Source organism: Salmo salar, chromosome 23 (genome assembly GCF_965601325.2).
Source record: "Salmo salar chromosome 23, fSalSal1, whole genome shotgun sequence".
In the NCBI taxonomy this organism is placed as follows: Eukaryota; Metazoa; Chordata; class Actinopteri; order Salmoniformes; family Salmonidae; genus Salmo; species Salmo salar.
In genome coordinates, this window is record NC_138313.1 from 24097135 (window position 1) to 24118071 (window position 20937).

The window sequence follows — 20937 nt, forward strand, 5'->3', positions numbered from 1 at the left end:
AAACTTGTCTGTCCTCAGTTGCAACACTCACTACCAAGTCCTCCATACCCGGCTTCTGTGATTTTAGTTGAAAACGTCACTTCCCCATCTGGAGCTATACTTGCTGTCTTTTTTGTTGACAATGACATCAGTGAGGTACAAGTGGGGAAATCGGAGCACAATGATGATAGACAAGTTTTCCACCTGTAATTACCAGTTGGAGGGTCGTTCAACTGGATTCTTCCCAGTTGTATGTGGTAAATAATACCACATTCCTACTTGGTTATGAACGCAGGATGAGGTTAGTTACAACTGGGTTTAGAGCGAAAACATACAAGAGGGCAGCACTTCAGGAAAAGGGTTGGAATGCCCTGCTTTAATCCATTCTCTTGTACATTTTCTCTGATGAGACAGCGCAATGGTATTAGTCTAGTTGTCTTTCACACACCTATAGTGCATTCGAAAAGTTTTCAGACCCCTTGACTTTTTCCACATTTTGTTACGTTATAGCCTTATACCATGTATTAAATAAACTAGGTTCCTCATCAATATACACACAATACCCTATAATGACAAAGCAAAAACTGGTTTTAAGACATTTTAGCAAATGTATTAAAAATATTAAACAATTACATAAGTATTCAGACCCTTTGCTATGAGACTCGAAATTGAAGTCAGGTGCATCCTGTTTCCATTGATCATCCTTGAGATGTTTCTACAACTTCATTGGAGTCCACCTGTGGTAAATTGATTGGACATGATTTGGAAAGGCACACACCTGTCTATAGAAGGTCCCACAGATGACAGTGCATGTCAGAACAAAAACCAAGCCATGAGGTCGAAGGAAGTGTCTGTAGAGCTTCGAGACAGGATTGTGTCGAGGCACAGCTCTGGGAAAGGGTACCAACACATTTCTGATGAAACCAAAATTTAACTCTTTGGCCTGATTGCCAAGCGTCACGACTGGAGGTTCACCTTCCAACAGGACAACGACCCTAAGCACACAGCCAACACAACGCAGGAGTGGCTTCGGGACAAGACTCTGAATGTCCTTGAGTGGACCAGCCAGAGCCCAGACTTGAATCCGATTGAACATCTCTGGAGAGACCTGAAAATAGCTGTGGAGCAACACTCCCCATCCAACCTGACAGAGCTTGAGAGGATCTGCAGAGAAGAACGGGAGAAACTCCCCAAATACAGGTTGCCAAGCTTGTAGTGTCATACCCAAGAAGACTCAAGGCTGTAATCGCTGCCAAAGGAGCTTCAACAAAGTACAAAGTAAAGTGTCTGAATACTTATGTAAATGTGATATCAGTTTTTAATATTTTATACATTTTAAAAAATGTCTAAAAACCTGTTTTTTCTTTGTCATTATGGGATATTACGTGTAGATTGAGGGAAAAAAACAATACAATCAATTTTAGAATAAGGCTGTAACGTAACAAAATGTGGAAAAAGTCAAGGGTCTGAATACTTTCTGAATGCACTGTAGCCTACCCCCTGCTCTTGCAACCAACAGGCAGAACTTAACACACAGCTGTTAGCTCGGGATTTCTGAGAAATCCCGAGCTAACGGCATGAAGCATAAACCAAAAGATCAGTAGATCTCATGTTGTCAAGCGAGTCCTATACCAGACAGCTACATCAGAGTTTCTAAACCCAGAGGCTCAATATCACGCAATACTTTTGAGAACTCTTGCTAAGCAGACCAGACCGGGGTAGGGGTTTGAGAAGTCCATTAGAGAAGTTAACAATTCTTCCTTGTTCATTTTCTAGATTTGTAAAGGCACAACCTAGATTTAAAGCAGTGTTTTAAGTAGCTGAACATGTCATTACTACAACCTTGTGAAAGTGACAAACTGACACGTTTCATTTCCGTCAAAAGCAACTTTAAATAAAATAAGTGCCTTTGATTTGACGCCATGCACATGAGCATTTCGGCATGACACGACCGTTAGACCCGATGACGTGTTTCTGTGCATGAGCTTAGCTAGCTAACTTTTCCAAGACATCGCCTACAGGCAGGGATGGGTAGGTTACTTTCTAAATGTAATCTGTTACAGTTACCTGTCCAAAATTGTAATCAGTAACGTAACATTTGGATTACCCAAACTCAGTAACGTAATCTGATTACATTCAGTTACTTTTAGATGACTTTCCCCTTAAGAGGCATTAGAAGAAGACAAACATAAGTTACCAATTTAACGACATCTATTGCAGGATAAATCAATGTTAAAGTTTACATATCTGGCCATATATGGATGTTAAATTTTACTTTATGGGTTGGTTGTGTAGGCTAAACCATCGCTTTCTACTACAAATAATAATATGATTAAACTGGTTGAGAGAGTGTAAAGTTGTCATCAAGGAAAAAGTTGGCTACTTTGAAGAATCTAAAATAGAAAACATATTTTAATTTGTTTATAACACTTTTTTGGTTACTATATGATTCCATATGTGTTATTTCATAGTTTTGATGTCTCTCATATTATTCTACCATGTAGAAAATAGTAAAAATCAAGAAAAACCCTTGAATGAGTAGGTGTGTCCAAACTTTTGACTGGTACTATATATGTACAGTGCCTTCGGAAAGTATTCAGACCCCTTGACTTTTTCCACATTTTGTTACATTACAGCCTAATTCTAAAATTGATTAAATAAATACAAATCCTCAGCAATTTACACACAATACCCCGTAATGACATTGCAAAAACTGGTTGTTAGAAATGCTTTGACAATTTATTAAAAATAAAAAAACAAATACATTATTTACAAAAGTATTCAGTCCCTTTGCTATGTGGCACAAAGTTGAGTTCAGGTGCATCCTGTTTCCATTGATAATCCTTGAGATGTTTCTACAAGTTGATTTGAGTCTACCTGTGGTAAATTCAATTGATTGGACATGATTTGGAAAGGCACACACCCGTCTATATAAGGTCCCACAGTTGACAGTGCATGTCAGAGCAAAAACCAAGCCATGAGGTCGAAGAAATTGTCCGTAGAGCTCCGAGACAGGATTGTGTCGAGGGACAGATCTGTGGAAGGGTAACAAGAAAATGGCTGCAGCCTTGCAGCTCAAATAAACAGCAAACCTGGTTTCAAAAAGGGCGGGCTGCAGCATTGAAGGTTCCCAAGAACACAGTGGCCTCTATCATTCTTAAATGGAAGAAGTTTGCAACCACCAAGACTCTTCCTAGAGCTGGCTGCCCGGCCAAACTGAGCAATCGGTGGAGAAGGGCCTTGGTCAGGGAGGTGATCAAGAACCTAATGGTCACGTTGACAGAGCTCTAGAGTTCCTCTGTGTAGATGGGAGAAACTTCCATTAGGATAACCATCTCTGCAGCCCTCCACCAATCAGGCCTTTATGGTAGTGGCCAGAAAGAAGCCACTCCTTAGTAAAAGGCACATGACAGCCCGCTTGCCAAAAGTCACCCAAAGACTCTCAGACCATGAGAAACAAGATTCTCTGTTCTGATGAAACCAAGATTGGTCATGTCCGAAGGAAACCTGGCACCATCCCTACGATGAAGCGTGGTGGTGGCAGCATCATGCTGTGGGGATGTTTTACAGTGGCAGGGACTGGAAGACTAGTCAGGATCGAGGCAAAGATGAACGGAACAAAGTACAGAGATCCTTGATGAAATCCTGCTCCAGAGTACTCAGGACCACAAACTGGGGGTGAAGGTTCACCTTCCAACAGGACAATGACCCTAAGCACACAGCCAAGACAACACAGGAATGGCTTCGGTACACGTCTCTGAATGCCCTTGAGTGGCCCAGAGAAACTCCCCAAATACAGGAGTTGGACAAATCATGTCCAATCAATTGATTTTACCACAAGTGGACTCCAATCAAGTTGTAGAAACATCTCAAGGATGATCAATAGAAACAGGATGCACCGGAGCTCTCATAGCAAAGGGTCTGAATACTTATGTAAGTAAGGTATCTGTTTTTAGTTCTTTATACATTTGCGAAAAATTCCAAAAACCTTTTTTCACTTTGTCATTATCCATTAAAGAATAATGCTGTAACGTAACAAAACGTGGAAAAAGTCAAGGGGTCTAAAAACTTTCCGAAGGCACTGTATACCTTGAATTTAATAAAAACATAGATTACATGAAATCAGTCATGATTGGCTTGATTTAGTTACACAATTTCAATATGGACAGTTCAGGGATAATTTGTTTTGCCCTCTTGATCAGAAATAACCATAGTTAATAAGACAAGTTGTAATTAATGGACTACATAATTTGGAAATGAAAAAGTAATGAGTGCACCAGCATTTTTCATTCATATAAGCCAGGGTTTCCCAAACTTGGTCCTGGGGCCCCCCCCCCGGGTGCACATTTTGGTTTTCCCTAGCGCTACACAGCTGATCAAAATAACCAACTCATCATCAAGCTTTGATTATTTGAATCAGCTGTGTAGTGCTGGGGCAAAAATTAAAACATACACCCAGGGGGGCCCCAGGACCGCGTTTGGAAAACCCTGATATTGCCACAGTATACTTTCTGTCTTAAACAAGAAATTGCTTTATTTTAGTTGCACTGAATGATTGTGAAATAGTTTAATCACCCCTTAGTCTGCTCGGTTACTAGGTTTTATTTCTACCAAAGATAATAAATAGCCTGTAGAGTGCGAACATGTCTTGGAAAATGTTTGGATAAAGCGAGGCTAAGTTAACACTGACGTCACATGTAGCTCGGCTTTTAGAGAACAGTACATTTTGGAAACAATTAAGACCAGCTGTGCGGGTGATGGTGGCCAACAGTGGATGCAATAGGCCCATAGTGTTCATTTCCACCCACATATGATCTCAGGTAGACTGTACATCTTATAGAGGAGGCCTGTGGGGAGTGATGAGAGACTGTGTCTGGTATAGAAGGTTGATAGTAGGAGAACAGTGCCAGACAGAGTCAGTATCAGTATCAGACTAGAGGAGGCTCTGGTTCTGCTCTCTGGTTGTGGGGGCATCCTGGTCCTGAAGGGCTGGGCTACACGCTCCCACTGGGTGAGGATGGCCTGTCGGGCTCCGTCCCACTGTCCTGGCCCTCTCAGACGGTACTGGTACGGGGTGCAGGGCCCCAGCAGCACACGCAGACCCACATCAGGCTCCCTCAACAGCAGCCCTAGGAGATTAGGACGAACCCCCAACTCCTCTGCCATGGAGTCCATGTAGGGGATATGGTCCACCTGGAGAGGGTGACGCTCCAAACAGGCAAACCTGGAGGGAGGAGGAGGGTATACACACGCAGGTGTTTTGAAAGTGCTTATACATCATTTTTAAATAGTTTACCTATTAGCAAAAGAATTACAGTATATGAGTGTAATAACGCATGGATGTTGTCCCACCTGTTTTGCAAGGTGCTGGTGTCTCTCTTTACGTCCTGAAGCATGGCTTCTTCTGAGGGCAGTGTTAGTAACCCTGGAGCAAGAAATCATGTATTCCACACATTACTATTGACACAAACCTCAAATCTTCCATCGCTCGCATTCAAATATACTAGGCTACCCAACTTCAAACACAGAGCTCTGGGATGAATCAGGAAAAGGGGAGTTAGTGAGGGAGCTGTTATTTATTTATTTTTATTTCATCTTTATTTAATCAGGTAATCCAGTTGAGAACAAGTTCTCATTTACAACTGCGACCTGGCCAAGATAAAGCAAAGCAGACACAAACAACAACACAGAGTTACACATGGAATAAACAAACATACAGTCAATAACACAAAAGAAAAGCCTATATACAGTGTGTGCAAATTAAGTAAGATTAGGGAGGTAAGGCAATAAATAGGCTGTAGTGGCGAAATAATTACAATTTCGCAAATAAACACTGGAGTGATAGATGTGCAGAAGATGAATGTGCAAGTAGAGATACTGGGGTGCAAAGGAGCAAAAAAACAAAACAAATATTAATTAAAAAAATAACAATATGGGGATGAGGTAGTTGGATGGGCTATTTATAGATGGCCTATGTACAGGTGCAATGATCTGTAAGATGTTCTGATAGCTGATGCTTAAAGTTAGTGAAAGAGATATGAGTCTCCAGCTTCAGTGATTTTTGCAATTCTTTCCAGTCATTGGCAGCAGAGAACTGGAAGGAACGACGGCCAAAGGAGGAATTGGCTTTGGGGGTGACCAGTGAAATATACCTGCTGGAGCGCGTTCTACGGGTGGGTGCTGCTATGGTGACCAGTGAGCTAAGATAAGGCGGGGCTTTACCTAGCAAGGACTTATAGATGACCTGGAGCCAGTGGGTTTGGCAATGAATATGAAGCGAGGGCCAGCCAAAGAGAGCATACAGGTCACAGTTAGTTGTTACCTTTAAAGACCTGGGTGGCCCAGCGGGCCTGCATCTCAGCCAGAGGGTTGATGGCTCCCAGGTTACAGATGAAGCCCACTACAGCCAGACTGGGCCGAGCCAGCCCCGGGGGGAACACATGACGGTACAGACACAGGCGGTGACCACCATTAACCAGCATACCCGAAGGCAGGAAAGGAAAGTCATAGTTGTAGCCGGTGGCAAACACCACAACATCCACCTAGGGAAGAGAGGGAAGGTAGGGTAGAGGGGATAAGGGAAGAGTGTGTGTGTGTGTGTGTGTGTGTGTGTGTGTGTGTGTGTGTGTGTGTGTGTGTGTGTGTGTGTGTGTGTGTGTGTGTGTGTCTTCACCTTTTCCACGACGCTCCCGTCCTCAAACACCACACTGGAGCCTTTGATCTCCCTGATGTTAGGTTTGACCAGAACACGACCAGAGATGATTCGACCAGGTAGATCATCATTCACCACCGGGATCTGGGCAAAGAACCTGAAATAGAATAATGGATCAATGGATGGATCAATCAATCGGTCAGATGTGTAGAGATTTTACCTGTGTTTTGGCTGTAGGCCGTACAGTCTGTGGTCGAAGGTTCTGTTCAGTTTCTTCTCCATCATCCTGGTAATCCAGGAGGGGAAGAGCTTCTGCACCAGCCTGTCCAATCTTGAAGTGCCCAACAGGTCACCTGGCAGTCCCCCCGCCCCCACCCTGCTGACCACCCACGCCCCTTTCCGCGTGCTGAGGTACACCTGTAGACCAGGAGAGAAAGTGTTAATGATCTTGGCAGAGATTGCCAACTCTATTCCTGTTCATGCTAGCTAGGAGTTTTTCATACTTCCATCAGGGTTTCTTGAAAGACTGGACAATCTCAACTTTTCTTTCATAATGTTTTTTTCGGAAAGGTGCACTATACAGAAATTGCTATGCCATTTTCTGGTTGCTAAAATTCTAATAGTTTGCCTAATTTATCTTTATGTGACAAAACAAGCAAGTATAGTGTAGCTCAGGTATTCCCAAACTGGGGTACCCCTAGGGGTACGCGTAATGCCGTCCGGGGTACGCCAAATAAAAATGTGATTCAAATTTAGTGTTCAGCGAAATAACAACACAATGTCAAAAACAGGTAGCCTAGTGAAATAATTAACATCCAATCACATTAACCGTTACTCTCTCGCGTGAATTCCACTAACGGTCCGTATATAGCCAAACGTAGTTGCTGCTCATTCCGTTTGCTCAAAAATATATAAATGGTTAAAAAAAAGTCAGGCCGCGTTTATATGGACACATACCAGCTCTACTGGTAGTACTGCTACTACCAGCAGTACTACACCTGCACCTGTCGACGACACAAGTTGTCCTGCTTCCACAAGCACATCCAATGTTAGCATCAGTAATTATATATTTGTTGTTAGCCCAGCTAGCATGGACACTGACAGTTGTGAATCTGATGCAGAAGAAGAGCTGCTGCCTCCTTACCCGGGAAAGCACTGAACAACAGACAGGGACGTTGGACCATCGAAAAGGCGCAAATATGATGAGAACTACATTGATTTGGGGTTCACTTATATTGGGAGTAGTGCCTTTCCTCAGCCACAGTGTGTTATATGTGTAAAAGTACTATCTCACAACTCGATTAAACGTTCATTCTTGCGCAGACATTTAGAAAACATGCCAATTTGAAAAATAAAGTTTTTTGAGCGAGAATTAAGACGACTTTCAAGTAGTAAGACATGTATAAATGCAACAGATACCATTAATAAGAAGGGTCTAGAAGCGTCTTATATGGTGAGCTACCGAGTGGCTAGGACAGGCAAGCCCCACACTATTGTGGAGGACTTAATTATTCCTGCTGCCGCGGATATGGCTGTGACAATGCTGGGGGAAAAGGCCCAAAAAACTATACAGACAATTCCTTCATCAAACAACACTTGGCAGGAGATGTTTTGAAACAATTACTGCTTCGCATACAAGCTAGTGAATTCTATGCGTTAGAGCTGGATGAGTCAACAGACGTGGCGGGCCTGGCACAGCTCCTGATATATGTCCATTATGTTTATGGGTGGTTAATTAAGGAAGGCTCTAATTAAGGCTCTTCTGGAAACCAGGACAACAAAAGCCATGACAGGGAGACAAAGTGGAGTGGTAACGGACGTGCAAGCAGTTTCTCCCGACTCCACTTGGGTACATTGTAGCATCCACCGAGAGGCTCTTGCTACCAAAGGAATGCCTGACAGCTTGAAAGACGTTTTTGGACACTACAGTAAAAATGGTTAACTTTGTTAAAGCAAGGGGCAAAGTATTGACACGTTTTTTAAAATTGAGAGACGAGCTTAAAGTTTTCTTTACTGACCATAATTTTCACTTGTCTGACCGCTTGCATGATGACAAGTTTCTCACACGACTGGCCTATCTGGGTGATGTTTTTTCTCGCCTGAATGATCTGAATCTAGGATTACAGGGACTCTCCGCAACTATATTCAATGTGTGGGACAAAATTGAGGCTATGATTAAGAAGTTGGAGCTCTTCTCTGTCTGCATTAACAAGGACAACAAAGGTCTTTCCATCATTGTATGATTTTTTGTGTGCAAATACGGACAATGTCAAATGTGATATAGCGAAGCACCTGAGTGAGTTGGGTTCGCATTTACGCAGGTACTTTCTCGAAACGGATGACACAAACAACTGGATTCGTTATCCTTTCATGCCCTGCCTGCAGTCCACTTACCGATATCTGAACAAGAGAGGCTCATCGAAATTGCAACAAGTGGATCTGTGAAAATTGAATTTAATCAGAAGCCACTGCTAGATTTATGGATAGGGCTTTGCTCGGAGTTTCCTGCCTTGGTAAATTGCGCTGTTAAGACACTTATGCCCTTTGCAACCACGTACCAATGTGAGAGTGGATTCTCGGCCCTCACTAGCATGAAAACTAAATACAGGCACAGACTTTGTGGAAAATGATTTAAGACTGGGACTCTCTCCAATACTAGCCAGCATTGCAGAGGTATGTGCATCCTTTCAAGCACACACAGTTTGGGAACCACTGCTGTAAACGAACAGTATCATTTCAGTTGAGTGTACTAGAGCTTCGCCTGTTTACCGGAAGCTGATGCTGTTGCTATGCAACCTCTTGCTAGCATGTTAGCATAACAAATGACTAGCTAAACATTTTACGATTTTGGGTGTGTTCGTAAATTCAATCTGGAGTGCCAGAGTGAGCTCTGGACGTTCATAAATCCAGAGCATTGTCAGATTGTCCATTCGTAAATTCAGAGTGTTTCGCTCTCAGAGAGTTCAGACACTCTGGCCCGTGAGTAGGGTTGATCCGAGCGTTCAACGGTAGTCAAGCACCCAAGCTAACTGGCTAATATTGGCTAGCTACTTCCAGACACAAATGAGAGAACACCTCACTCTGACCATTTTACTAGCCCTAGCAGAGCTGGTTAGGCAGTTTTCATGTTATCCAGGGCGTTGGTGACTGTAACTGTGCTGCTGGCAACAATTTAAGAACTCTTTCTTTTGCCGACGTTTACTGACACCGGTCATGTTCAATGACGTTTACTGACACCGGTCATGTTCAACGGGTGTTGAGTGTTCATAAATTCATCAGTTATTTTGCGCGAGAGTGCTCTGAAATCGGAGTACATGTGCAGAATTAACAATGTCCATTGAAAAGCACGACTATACCACTTAGCTAAGAATGATGTGAATAATGAAGTCAATAAACGTTGGGTAGTTAGTTAGATAGCAAATAGTTAATATACTGCCTGGCAATTTCAATGTAATAGTAGCCAACTCACATTAGGTATCTAGCTAACATACCAGTACATACTGCTGTAATGCTATGCGGTTCGTAAGGATAGCGTATCTAACAAACTGTCAGCCAACATAACGTGTAACGTAACTTACTTGAAAAGTCATGACTTTATTACATTGCTCAACATTTTCTTAACATTTGTCACAATTAGTTAAAGCCTTGAATTTGTATTTGCTCTCGTCGGACTCCGGCTGCATATTTTCCGCCATTTTTTTCCAATCTGAAAAGTTATGAAGCCACGCCCATTTTCAGAAAAATTGGATTATGGGCCCTAAAAGCACAGAAATAGTGTCCACTGCATGTATACTTCGTATTTTGGCAAATTTAGTATGACATCCGGGAACTTTTGGCACGATAACTATATCCATACTATGACAAATAAGCATACTATATACTCAATTCACATCACAAATAGTATATGGTTAAATTTGAGTATTCGAACACTGCTATAGAGAAGGGGTCCTTATGGTATAGCTGACCCTGCTCATTCCTGATTCATTTTAGACAAATCTGACAGAGTTGACCAACTCTTTGGAGACATTTTTTAGGATCAATATTATTTTAAGCCACAGAGGGCTATTTCAAGAAACTACACAATATCCCTTTTTCAGTTAATATTATTGGCATAATTATTATTTTTTGAAACACTTTTTTTGGAGAGTTTGAAATTGGGATCCTTTGCACTGAATAAGGGCATTTATGGGCATAGTGCTGACATGGAAATTAAGAATATTGAAAATATTTAAATTCCCAAAACAATTACTTTCCCTTATAAAATTATACTAAATTGAATGTTTAAGCTCAAATAAAGTAAAAAAAGAGATATTTCTACTATTAAAATGAAGTTTCCCTGCCAGACATGGATTGTCCCAATTTTCAAGAAACCCTGCCCTGCATAATATCTGAAAGAAACACTTCCAGAAGAATCAGAGGATTTCCCACTCACCTGCTCCGCTACTCTGCTTGCATCCACAGCGATGTCACCTCCAGAATTCCCAATCCCAACCACCACCACCCTCTTCCCCTGCAACCCCTCAGCACTGCGGTATTCCCAACTGTGAAAGTACCTGCCGTCAAACTCCTCTATACCTGGGAGGATCAGATAATCAAATTATAAATAATGATACTCATGGTAATTGATTGATGATGATGATATAGCATGATATTCAAATTATACTTTGTGAGGGCTATGAATGGGATATACAGTGCCTTCAAAAAGTATTCATACCCTTTGACTTTTTCTGCATTTTGTTATGTTACAGCCTGAATTTAAAATGCATTAAATTGAGATGTTGTGTCACTCACCTCACCTCCATAATGTCAAAGTGGAATCATGTTTTTCGAAATTTTTACAAATGAATAAAAAATGAAAAGCTGACATTTCTGTATTGACTACCTCATCTCTGTACCCCACACATACAATTAACACAGGTACAACCACAAAGATCAAGGAGGTTTTCCAATGCTAGAATATCCCTTAGAGCATGGTGAAGTTATTAACTACTCTTTGGGTGGTGTATCAATACACCCAATTTACCGATGACTCCCTGGAAAATAGTGGCAGTTGTTACTGAGTGAAGTATCCTGGCTAAATAAATGAAATGAGTCACTGCAAGATACAGGCGTATCATGTTATGGGTATGCTTGTCATCAACAAGGACCAGGCAGTGTTTTAGGATAAAAAGAAACGGAATAGAGCTTAGCACAGGCAAAATCATAGAGGAACACCTGGTTCACTCTTCTTTCCAATAGACACTGGGTGACAAATTCACCTTTCAGCAGTACAACAAGGCCAAATATACACTGCAGTTAACTTACCAAGATGACATTGAAAGTTTTTGAGTGGCCTAGTTACAGTTTTTACTTAAATTGGCTTGAAAATCTATGGCAAGACTTGAAAATGGCTGTCTAGCAATGATTAACAACCAACTTGACAGGAGTGTGAATACTTATGAGATATTTCTGTATTTCATTTTCAATAAATTTACATTTCTAAAAACTTGTTTTCACTTATAAATTATGGGCTATTGTGTGTAGATGGGTGAGAAAAAATCTATTTAATCAATTTTGATTTGAGCTTGTAACACAACAAAATGTGGAATAAGTCAAGGAGTATGAATACTTCCTGATGGCACTGTGCACATTATGTATGTATGTATGTATGTATGTATGTATGTATGTATGTATGTATGTATGTATGTATGTATGTCTGTATGTATGTATGTATGTATGATGTGAATAGGATTTGAGTCTATATATCTCCAGTGATAGTAGCATATAAATGGGAAATAATCAAATACACAATGACAATGGGGACTATGATAGGGATAGAGAATTTAAAGTTACCTGGGAAGTCATTGAGAGGCAAGTGTGGTTGTGTAAAGTGACCGGTGCAGACCATCACAGCATCAAAGACCTGAGTCTCCCTCTGACCTTCTCTCTTCTCTGTCTCCACCTCCCACTGGCCTGACACTGGGAAGTCTGGCCTCTGACGCACACTCACCACAGTGGTCTGACACATGCGCACGCCGCACGCACACACACATTAAATGAATCACTATTTACCGTCGAAAGGGATCCTAACATAAGATGTGACTGAATAAACATCCACTTCCTTCCTTCATGCCTTCTGACCTGGAAGTAGATGTGCTTGAAGAGGTCAAAGGTCTGAGCGTAAAGTCGTAGGTAGCTCAGCAGCTGGGAGTGGTGCATGTTGTTGGGCAGGTGAGCAGGAGGAGGGAAATCGCTGTATGACATCATCTCCTTGGAGCTGTTGATGATGACAGACTCGTAGATGTTGGCCCTTCCTGGGTCTGGATGCTCCTAAAGGACAAGGACAGACTGAGGATAAGCACTAATATGCCCAATACATTAGATATTGGAACAAAGCCAGGGTAATTTATACTGGATAAGCTTTAGATATTGAAAGAGAGCCGGTGTCGTTTAAATATGGATCTCCAGCAGTAGTGGACACACACACTCCCAGTGACTGAGCAGATGGATGTTCTCCCTGTATCTTCTTACTGAGACGAACACACTAATCCACTATACTGGTTAATCAGACTCCAGGTTCCTCAGCCAGCTCCCTCACCTTGAACCTCCACAGCCCCCCGATGTCATCACTGCTCTCGAAACAGGTGGGCTCCAGACCTTCATCCAGACAGCTCTTGATGCTGGTCAGACCTGAGGGACCCGCCCCGATCACTGCTACTGTACACACCATGGTGTAACTACAGAGAAAGAGAGACATGGTTAGTACCAATGAAAGTGCCATTGGAATAACTACAACCAATAACGAATACATAAGTTACAATATCACTCTCACTTCTGTCCACGCACACCATCACACATGTCCACTTGTGGCGAGATTGAGGAACCCTGACCTGTACAGGCAGGGGAGGGTCATGGTCAGACCTAATCAGTGTCTGATTGGTTAATGGGGAGTGGCAGTGTCTCAAGGGGATGGTCATGAAAATGTTCAGCTCGGTGCCAAAGTTAAGACCCCTTGACTATAGACCCTGGTGGGGATGGGCATTGGAGTGAGGTGGGGATGAGAGAAGCACAGCACCACTGGAAGTGGAATTGTCAATGCTTTCTAATTAGTTGTATTTTAACCGTGTTGTTTTATTTGAACTGTGAAACAGAGAAACAGGAAAAAAACTTGAAACAGTCATTTGCATTTCTCTGAAGGCGCTGATTGGCTTTTCAACCCATACACAATTTTCAATCAATAAATGATTGGCTTACAGACCTACAGCTATTTAAGTGGGTTTGAGTAAATCTGTACTGTAACTGTACATTCATCTCACCCCTTTAACCTTCGAATGAGAGAATGTATACCTTAATATTTAGTTTATCTACAGAGAGAAGCAGCAGTTACGTGGATGTGAACTTTGGGCTATTTTCTTTTATAGCTTCTGCCCTGGTCTCCACTCCTTGAGGGCATGAGGCAGCGGGAGGTTAAGGGGCAGTCTCTATTGCACTCCACACTGCCCTCTCCCACCTGGACAAGAGGAACACCTGTGTGAACATATTGTTTATTGACTACAGCTCAGCTTTCAACACCATAGTGCCCTCCAAGCTCATCACTAAGCTAAGCACCCTGGGACTGAACACCTCCCTCTGCAACTGGTTCCTGGACTTCCTGACGGGCCACCCGTAGGTGGTGAGAAGTAGGCAACAACACATTCGCCACGCTGACTCTCAACACGGGGCCCCCTCACGGGTGCATGCTTGGTCCTCTCTTTTACTCCCTGTTCACACACGACTCCAACACTATTATTAAGTTTGTCGACGAAGATGAGACCTGGCAGTGTGGTGCCAGGACAGCAACCTCTCCCTCAACGTCAGCAAGACAAAGGAGCTGATCACGGACTACAGGAAACGGAGGGCCGAGCCCGCCCCCATTCATGACTTGTGTTTGTTAGTGACAGAGACATGGTTGTTGCATTCAATGGCCTTCACCAAGTGAGTGCCTAAGTGAATATGTTTTCATTCATATTAAACTCTTTATGACAATACATAACAAATACCTTAAGGTCTTACGTTGACAGTCTAGTTTTACTCTAGCACACTGGGCCCTGTTTCCCAAAAGCATCTTAAGGCGACGTTCATCTTTAGAACCCTCATAGGAGCATCATTACATCTCTGAGCTGTTTCCTCAAATCATTGTTACTAACATTGCACTTGAAAACGCTTGTTATTTACCAACTGCCTCAGACCACTTGAACAGCTTAGTGGGTTATTAGATACGTTTGTTCTCTCCCGAGTCACTTTATACACAGAAGATATCGCTAAACATAGCATCAACATGTTTATCTGTCTCTCAGTGACTACAAATACAAAGTTGCCAATGTCTTTGCAATTGTTACATTTTTTGAATGAAAACCGAGATGACTGCATTAAAAGATAAATAGCCAGCCCTACAGTATTGTCACGCCTACTCCCGCTCCGGCGCTCGACGTCGCCGGTCTACTAACCACCGGCCCTGGCAGTCATCATTAAGCACACCTGCTCCCTGTCATTACGCACACCTGAACATCATTATTTCCATGATTAATCTCCCTTTATTTAGCCCTCAGTAGCCATTAGTTACTAGTGTTCTTATTCACGCTCTGTACGCTTCTCATGTTTTGTTTCTCTGCTTTTGTCATTATTAAACTCACCTTCTGCATCTGCTTCCTGACTCCTGGCATATACAGTACCAGTCGAAAGTTTGGACACACCTCCTCATTCAATAGTTTTTCTTTTTTTTGTTGTATTTTCTACATTGTAGAATAATAGTGAAGACATCAAAACTATGAAATAACACATAAGGAATCATGTAGTAACCAAAAAACTCTTAGACATATCAAAATATATGTTATTTTTTAGATTCTTCTAAGTAGCCACCCTTTGCCTTGATGACAGCTTTGCGCACTCTTGGCATTCTCTCAACCAGCTTCACCTGGAAAGCTTTTCCAACAGTCTTGAAGGATATGCTGAGGACTTGTTGGCTGCTTTTCCTTCACTCTGCGGTCTAATTCATCCCAAACCATCTCAATTCGGTTGTGGTCGGGTGATTGTGGAGACCAGGTCATCTGATGCAGCCCTCCATCACTCTCCTTCTTGGTCAAATAGCCCTTACACAGACTGGAGATGTGTTGGGTCATTGTCCTGTTGAAAAACAAATGATAGTCCCACTAAGCCCAAACCAGATGGCATGGCGTATCACTGCAGAATGCTGTGGTAGCCATGCTGGTTAAGTGTGCCTTGAATTCTAAATAAATCACAGACAGTGTCACCAGCAAACCACCCCCACACCATCACACCTCCTCTTCCATGCTTCACAGTAGGAACCATACATGCGTAGATATTCCGTTCACTTACTCAGCATCTCACAAAGACACGGCGGTTGGAACCAAAAATCTCACATTTGAACTCATCAGACCAAAGGACAGATTTCCACCAGTCTAATGTCCATTGCTCGTGTTTCTTGGCCCAAGCAAGTCTCTTCTTCTTATTGGTGTACTTTAGTAGTGGTTTCTTTGCAGCAATTCAACCATGAAGGCCTGATTCATGCAGTCTCCTCTGAACAGTTGAAGCATTTATTTGGGCTACAATCTGAGTTGCAGTTAACTCTAATGAACTTATCCTCTGCAGCAAAGGTAACTCTGCGTCTTCCTTTCCTGTGGCGGTCCTCATGAGAGCTAGTTTCATCATAGCACTTGATGGTTTTTGCAACTGCACTTGAAGAAATGTTCAAAGTTCTTGACATTTTCCAGATTGACTGACCTTCATGTCTTAAAATAATGATGGACTGTCGTTTCTCTTTGCTTATTTGAGCTGTTCTTGCCTTAATATGGACTTGGTATTTTACCAGATAGAGCTTCCTTCTGTATACCACCCCTACCTTGTCACAACACAACTGATTGGCTCAAATGCATTAATAAGGAAATTAATTCCACAAATGAACTTTTAACAAGGCACACCTGTTAATTGAAATGCATTCCAGGTGACTACTTCATAATGCTGGTTGAGAGAATGCCAAGAGTGTGCAAAGCTGTCATCAAAGCAAAGGGTGGCTACTTTGAAGAGTCTCAAATATAAAGTAGATTTTGATTTGTTTAACAATTGTTTGGTTACTACATCATTCCATATGTGTTATTTCATAGTTTATGTCTTCAGTATTATTCTACAATGTAGAAAATTGTAGGAATAAAGAAAAACCCTGGAATGAGTAGGTGTATCCACACTTTTGACTGGTACTGTACGTAACAAGTATAGGCTACATAGGCCTACGCTGTATAATTCAATAATATTGAAATCAATTTCACGTTCATTCCATTTAGTTATTTTTTTGCTAATTGTAGGCTACTGTCTGTAATTTTGACTCAATATATTTCATGATGTGTAACAACGCAATGATGTGCCAAATCTTGATTCAGTGCATCATGATAGGGTAAGCATTAGAATAACCTCCCTCAATATTTGCAGCCATAGGTGATATCTGTGATGATATCTTTTAAGGAGCTGATCCATCATCAGTATTGTGGAATAATTACAATGTTAATTCTTTGGAGTCTAAGACGTTGGGGGAGGGAGGAGGCAGTGCTAAGCTGACATATGGAATTGTTTTAAAATGGTCATACTATGGATACTTTAGCTATTTGATTTTGAATTTTAGGACCCCTTTAGGTATAACATTTGTTATTTAAAAAAATGTATCTGATAAAATATTGATTTTGGCTTTTACTACTAAAGCCCATAGAAATGCATTGAATAACACATTCATAAATGGCAAAAAGGACAGTCAAAAAATGTATCATAAGAAACAAGGTTTTGAAGTGTCTGTCCTAAATATAGGAGATATATTTTTTAAATCAGGAAATATATATTTTTGACACATATTACGCCTTCATACCCTTACCTTCATAATTCTATTCATAAAAAAAACTAAAACGGTACTGGTTACCTTCAGAGGAGTCCCGTGACACTTGTGGGGGTCCTAGAGACAAAGGGAGAACACCATCATTTTGTTTGTGAGAATCTACCCTTTCCACAGTGCTGTCACAGTACCTTTGTAGCCCTAACAGTTCGAACACTAGCAAACAGAACTTGGCACATCGACGGTACTGACTTCAGACGACTCTCCTGACACTTGTGGAGGTCGTATAGCAGAACAGAGAACACCATCATGTACGTGAGTCTATTTCCATAATAATGTAGATCAAACCGTTTGGACGCTACAGACGTTTGCATGAGAAGACCGATTGAGACGCGTACAATTGTAGAATTGATTGAGACGCACAATGCAACCCCCGATATCTCTAGCTTAAACTGACAGATTTTGATGGGGATTTTTTTATTATGTAATTTACATTTACGCATCGGTGCGTCAATCGACTCTAAGGGGTTTAAGGTAAGATTTGAATGGAGAAAGTTGATCCGAGATTCAGTAAGCTATCGACACATGCCTCAACGTTCCCTCTGTGTGGTGTTTTGGGAAACGCATGTTACATCTTCGGACTTTGTAGCAAAGATGCATCCTTAAAAACACTCGTAAGCCTAAATTCCATTGCCATTGGGAAACTCTTGGTTTGCATCAGGCGTGCACATCACATTATGCTGGCTTGCAAGTGATGTGTTATTCCTATTGGAATTACAGCCAGAGTGAGGATATTCAACAATTGAAACTTTTAATCACAAACAAACTGCATTTGGAATGTCTGCAAAGGTAGGAAGGATGGATAAATGAGACCATCTAAATTGGAACAACCATCTCTGTAACAGGTGCAATAAGTCCAACTTCTAACAGATTGGATGGAAACATTAGACAATTATATGTTATTGTATGTTTGTGTAGCATAAAATCAATCAATGTAGATGTAAAGCACAGATTTTGAAACAAACAGAAAGATCAACCAGAAATAGATCATAACGGTTATTAACACCAACACATGGGTTCTTATACACCACTAAGAGTTCATTTAACTCCTGAATCAACTCTAGAAATGTTATAATGAAAATTCATCACAAGGTAACACTGGCCAATTTGTTGTGTAAAAATATTCCCATTTACAGTCAGGTCAAAAATGATTGGCACCCTTGATAAAGATGAGCAAAAAATCTTCAGTTTTCCCGATGCCAAACTCACTACTAGTGTGAGCGCCCAAAGAGCATTTGACCTTGGCACTGCCTTTGGCCACGCACACCACTCCTGAACTTTACCAAGTACCAGGACATTTTAGGCAAAAATCTATTTGTCTTTGCCAGGAGGGTGACACTTGGATGCAAGTGGATCGTCCAGCAAATTAATAACCCCAAGCAAATGTAAAAATCCACAAAGAAATAGTTAATTGACCACAAAATCAACATTTTGCAATGGTCATCTCAGTCTCCTTACTTGAACCACATTGAAAACCTGTGTTTTGAATTGAAGAGGGCAGTCCATAAGCGCTAACGAAGGTTATCAAGGATCTAGAAAGATTCTGTATGGAGGAATGGTCTAAGATCCCTCCCAATGTGTTCTCCAATCTCATGAAACAGTTTACTAGGGTATTTAAAACAGGGGTGCCAAGAATTTTTACACCTGTGTCTTTGAGATTTGTATTACTTATTAAACAAAATCTCTTTCTCTGAGCAATTGTATTAATATAAAAAAATATATTCCCCAATTTTTTGGAGCACACAATATACCTCAGTGTTTATATTATTTATTGTATACTATCTTTTTTACTCATCTTTATCAAGGGTGGAAATAATTTTGGACCTGACTGTAGGTACAGTTTAAAACATCTTTTAAAACATATAAATTACTTAAACCTCTGATGTTAAAAGGTAAACACCGAAATACACTAATCCCTAATGCTTGGTCACTATTTTTTTTTTTAAGGAAAAAATACAATGAAAACACTTATTCAGATTCAGAAGGTGCCCTTGACCTACATACAGACAGACAGGGATAGGACACAGGAAGTTGCTAACGGGAGGACGGCTGATAATGTCTGGAACGAAGCAAATGATGTATTAGATTCCATTCCACTTTTTCCGCTCCAGCCACTGGACTAGCCCTTCCTCCCTAATTAAGGTACGACTAACCTCCTGTGGGATAGGATTCTGTTGCCAAGAGAGAAGGGGGAGATAGAGGGAGAGAGAAGGCCAAGGGAAACAAAAGCTGTTTGCAGACAGACCAGAGATACTGGAGACTGTCGGTGTAAGCCGAAGAGAACAGAACACGACACAGAGCCAAAACAACACATATTTCCTGGAAATCTGATATGGCACTCAACTAGCAGTCTTTCAAACTTCTCGGTGTAACAGTTGATATAATAGGACAATTCAGAGTACAACGCAATTCTCATCCCTGGATTGGGGTACGCTTTCAGAGCCATATTTCGCTCCGTTTCCGCAGTCTTAATCTTCACAGGAAGCCTGTCTCACCCTAGTACAGCTCTTAGCAAGCAGGTCGAATCTACTGACTAATAAACAACATGCTTTTCCAGAATATTTAAAAGGGAGAGTTGCTCACCCAATGCTCTTGTTTGATCAGTCTTCAAGAGCAAGAAGCATAATGGACAACAGAAATAACTTTGTCAAACAGTAAACATTGATGATTAGGAAGTTGTGCTTACCTCTCTATTCCAGTGGACAAAAGGGTGGAAATGAGCCAAGGTACAAACCCCGGAGCTTCTTGCCTCTCAACCTCTCAACCCCTCCCCCAAATCCTCCAGCCCTGTCACTCAAACTGGCACTGAATGGTTCATTTCACCAGCCGTGAGGTCAACTGTGTGTGACTGATTAGTCAAGAGATGAGACAAACCCCGAACCTCATCACACACTGTTTTACATTTCCTTTATTGCTGTTTAAATGCCAAAGACATATCTTTCTACACTGCCTTCTTCAGTAGGACGTTGCTTTGGTTGAACAGGTACAGAAAGAGGCTGGACATAACTTCAAGAGTACAAACTAGAGGGTAAAGGCTAACAACTATGAAAGATGGTTTAATGTTATTTATTTTCATTTCACTTTTATTTAAGCAGGGAGTCCCGCTAATCTCAAATGTTTCTTTCTCAAGGGAGCCCTGCATGACAAGATCAGCAGCAATTACACAAAAAAGTTAGACACAGATAATACAATCAAGGGAGCACAAGAAACACACACATTGGCAGTACAGGTGGCAATGGAAGGCGAATAATAATAACTAGAAAAGTACATTTCCTGAAGAAAATGTGTGTGCTTGCTAGCTTGTCTTGAAGTATTGATTGATTGATTGATTGAAAGGATAGGATAGCCAGAACATATTCAAGCTTGAACGGTTCAAGAGTTACTATTGGTTATT

At 41.4% G+C, this 20937-nt stretch overlaps 1 protein-coding gene across 2 annotated transcripts; it reads right to left on the minus strand.

Annotated features, from left to right (window-relative positions):
* Positions 1-327: 327 nt before the first annotated feature.
* On the minus strand, positions 328-20330 carry LOC106584275 (flavin-containing monooxygenase 5). Of its 2 annotated transcripts, XM_014169338.3 has the most exons (11): positions 20230-20319; positions 17571-17603; positions 13209-13347; positions 12752-12940; positions 12464-12629; positions 11064-11206; positions 6852-7048; positions 6653-6788; positions 6302-6521; positions 5332-5404; positions 328-5203 (listed from the first exon to the last, which is right to left on the minus strand). In XM_014169338.3, exons 3-11 carry the CDS (start codon positions 13338-13340, stop codon positions 4774-4776), a joined length of 1686 nt encoding a protein of 561 aa, XP_014024813.3. In that variant the 5' UTR covers positions 13341-13347; positions 17571-17603; positions 20230-20319; the 3' UTR covers positions 328-4773. The 2 variants fall into 2 exon arrangements, with proteins under 2 accessions (XP_014024813.3, XP_014024814.3); XM_014169339.3 differs by lacking the exon at positions 17571-17603 and having other exon boundaries at positions 20230-20330.
* Between the last annotated feature and the right edge of the window lie 607 nt (positions 20331-20937).